The 3116-nt window shown below is 38.0% G+C and overlaps 1 protein-coding gene across 1 annotated transcript in view; it reads left to right on the top strand.

The window, feature by feature from the left end:
* The window catches only part of BUB1B (BUB1 mitotic checkpoint serine/threonine kinase B), a 63169-nt gene that overhangs the window by 13296 nt on the left and 46757 nt on the right, over positions 1 to 3116 (top strand). Inside the window, exon 5 of the mRNA XM_011932718.1 lies at positions 2529 to 2725. Within this exon, the coding sequence (XP_011788108.1) occupies positions 2529 to 2725 (197 nt within the window). The remainder of the gene's footprint in view (positions 1 to 2528; positions 2726 to 3116) is intronic.

Below are 3116 nucleotides of genomic sequence, written 5' to 3'. Positions count from 1 at the left end.
CTAGTTTTTTGTATTTTTTTTAGTGGGGACGGGGTTTCACCGTGTTAGCCAGGATGGTCTCGATCTCCTGACCTCGTGATCCACCCATCTCGGCCTCCCAAAGTGCTGGGATTACAGGCTTGAGCCACCGTGCCCGGCCTGTTTATGTTATTTCTTAAGTGATTTCATTCAGCGCTCTGAATAACCTGATCTTTACTGGCTGTCCCATGCACAAGAACACCAGAACCATTCAGAAAGCTCTCAAAGTAGTGACATCAATGTTAAACTATATTTATGTAGTGACAGATATCAAAGATTGGATCTTATGCTGGTAGCACATTCAGAATTATAACTTTTCTTGAAACACCACCACATATGAGAAAACATCACTAATTTAAATAAGCAAGAAAAATCCATTTACTGAATTACTGCAAAATTAAACTATAAAATACTAATCATTTTTGTTAAAGATAGAAATAAAACATTTCATTTATTTAAGCATTTGTTGTACTAGACCATGATTAAGGGCTAGCATGTAAGAGATAGCAATGTCTTCTGGCTTTGTAGAGCTTAGTTTATCTGAAAGACAAATGTGAAGCCATTAATTGTAACTGTAACAAAAAGAAAATTACGAGTTCTATAGGAACACATACAAGAAGGACTTAACCTAGGCTAGACAATTAGGAACAGATAAATAGGAGACATTTAGTAAAGTAACAAATGGTAGCTTCTCTAGTAGTAAAAGAACTCCTAACTAGAACATTGAAATGCTATTTTTGGCCGGGAGCGGTGGCTTACGCCTGTAATCCCAGCACTTTGGGAGGCTGAGGCGGATAGATCACGAGGTCAAGAGATAGAGAGCATCCTGGCAACATGGTGAAAACCCGTCTCTACTAAAAATACAAAAATTAGCCAGGCATGGTGGCGCGTGCCTGTAGTCCTAGCTGGGAGGCTGAGGCAAGAGAACCACTGAACCCGGGAGGCAGATGTAGCAGTGAGACGAGATTGTGCCGCTGCACTCCAGCCTGGCGACAGAGTGAGACTCCGTCTCCAAAAGAAAAAAAAGAAATGCTATTTTTATGTGAAATTAGGAATTGTTTTTAATAGCTTCTAATGCTGATTAGAGTCTGATGGAATGAGTATTTTTGCGAATTATTAAATTGTAGCATTAACAATTTTTACAACCATCTCAGAAAGCAATTTGTTACCTTTTAACATAGTTCTAGGAATTTCTCTTAATGGAATAATGTAAAATGTGAAAGGCTGTATGCATGAAGTTATTTATTTTAGATTTATAATTGGGCAAAATTAGAAGTTGTTTAAATATCCAGAAGTAGATGAACAGTTAAATTATGGAAGCTCTATTAGATGAAACATGATGCATTCGTTTAAAAATAATAGTGAAAAGAATTCGAGGCAGCAGTGAACTATGATTGTACCACTGCAGTCCAGCCTGGGCAGCAGAGCAAGACCTTGTCTCTAGAAATAAAAATAAAAATTAAAAATAATGGTTAAGTGTAAGCAGGCAGCATGGAAAAGTGAATGATGCAGTATTATAGTGGAATAAAAGCAAATTTTATTATGATCAAAACTTTATAAGATAATATATAACCTTTTATCCTTAAGGAAAAAAAGACTGAAAAAATTTATCAAAATGTTTATGATGTGAGGTTTATAGTGATATTTTTCTCCCTCTTGCTAATAGACTTATCTACATTGTATATGGTCTCATAATGTCCCTTCTAAAACACAGATTTGACTATGTCATTCCTTTGCTTATCGCTCACCCACCCTTAATACATATAACAATTACTATTAGGCAGATTCAAAATTGATTAGCTTGACATTCAAGGCCTATCACAGCCTTTTTCTCCAGACTGCTACCTTACTTGGACCACTGCATAGCTTTTAATTTTCTGTATCTTTGCTTATGCTATTTTCTGTGGCTGAAATGCCCTTCCCTTCCCAGTTTCCACCTGATGAAAGTCCATTTCTCCTTCAGGGCTAATCTCAAATGTTAACCCCTTCCTCCCCCCTTTTTTTTCTTTTCTTTAGAGACAGGGTCTCACTCTGTCACCTAGGCTAGAGTGCAGTGGCACTGTCATAGTTCACTGCAGCCTCAAACTCTGGGACTCAAGTGATTCTCCTGCCTCAGCGTCCTGGGTAGCTGGGACTACAGGCGCCTTCCACCATGCCCAGCTAAATTTTTAAATTTTGTTGTAGGGTCTTGTTATGTTGCCCAAGCTTGTCTCAAACTCCGAACCTCAAGCGATCCTCCTACTCCTACCTTGGCCTCCCAAAGTGTGTGAGCCACTGCACCTGGCTTATTACTCCTTCTTGAAGCCTTTACTCTCCAACTCTTCTTCTTACAAATCTCTCAATTTTGTCTCTTTTTTAGGTCCTCCCAGTGTATGGTCCTTATCACATTGTAATAATGGATTTTTTTTCAATACAGGAATTATATGTAGTATCTCCAGTGATTGTTTGGCATCTAATAGGCATTCAATACGTGAATAGAAATTGGTTAACTGTTAACACTTTTGTTACAGGGGCGTTTATGCAATGAGCCTTTGGATATGTACAGTTACTTGCACAACCAAGGGATTGGTGTTTCACTTGCTCAGTTCTATATCTCATGGGCAGAAGAATATGAAGCTAGAGAAAACTTTAGGAAAGCAGATGCGATATTTCAGGAAGGGATTCAACAGAAGGCTGAACCACTAGAAAGACTACAGTCCCAGCACCGGTAAACTTTCTTTGGAGCTTGTCTTAACTCCTTAAAAATAATAGAAATAAATTATCTCTTTTTTGCGTCTGAATAAAGTGCTTTCGGGTGGATTGGCATGTTAAGTTTACTTAGTTACTATTCAATTTTTTTAAAGATATATTTAAAAAATTTTATTTGTCATAGAGTAAAATCCACTCTTTGGTATACAGTACTATGAGTAAAAAGACTTGTAATCATCAACATTACCAAGATACAGAATAATTTCACACTCCCTAAAAGAATTCCCTTTGTAGGGAACATCACACACCGGGGCCTGTCGTGGGGTCGGGGGAGGAGGGGAGGGATAGCATTAGGAGATATACCTAATGTAAATGACGATTTAATGGGTGCAGCACACCAACATGGCACA

Source organism: Colobus angolensis, unplaced genomic scaffold (assembly GCF_000951035.1).
Source record: "Colobus angolensis palliatus isolate OR3802 unplaced genomic scaffold, Cang.pa_1.0 Scaffold97, whole genome shotgun sequence".
Taxonomy (NCBI): domain Eukaryota; kingdom Metazoa; phylum Chordata; class Mammalia; order Primates; family Cercopithecidae; genus Colobus; species Colobus angolensis.
The sequence above is the reverse complement of the archived record's forward strand: the minus strand, read 5'-3'. Positions and strand labels throughout refer to the sequence as shown.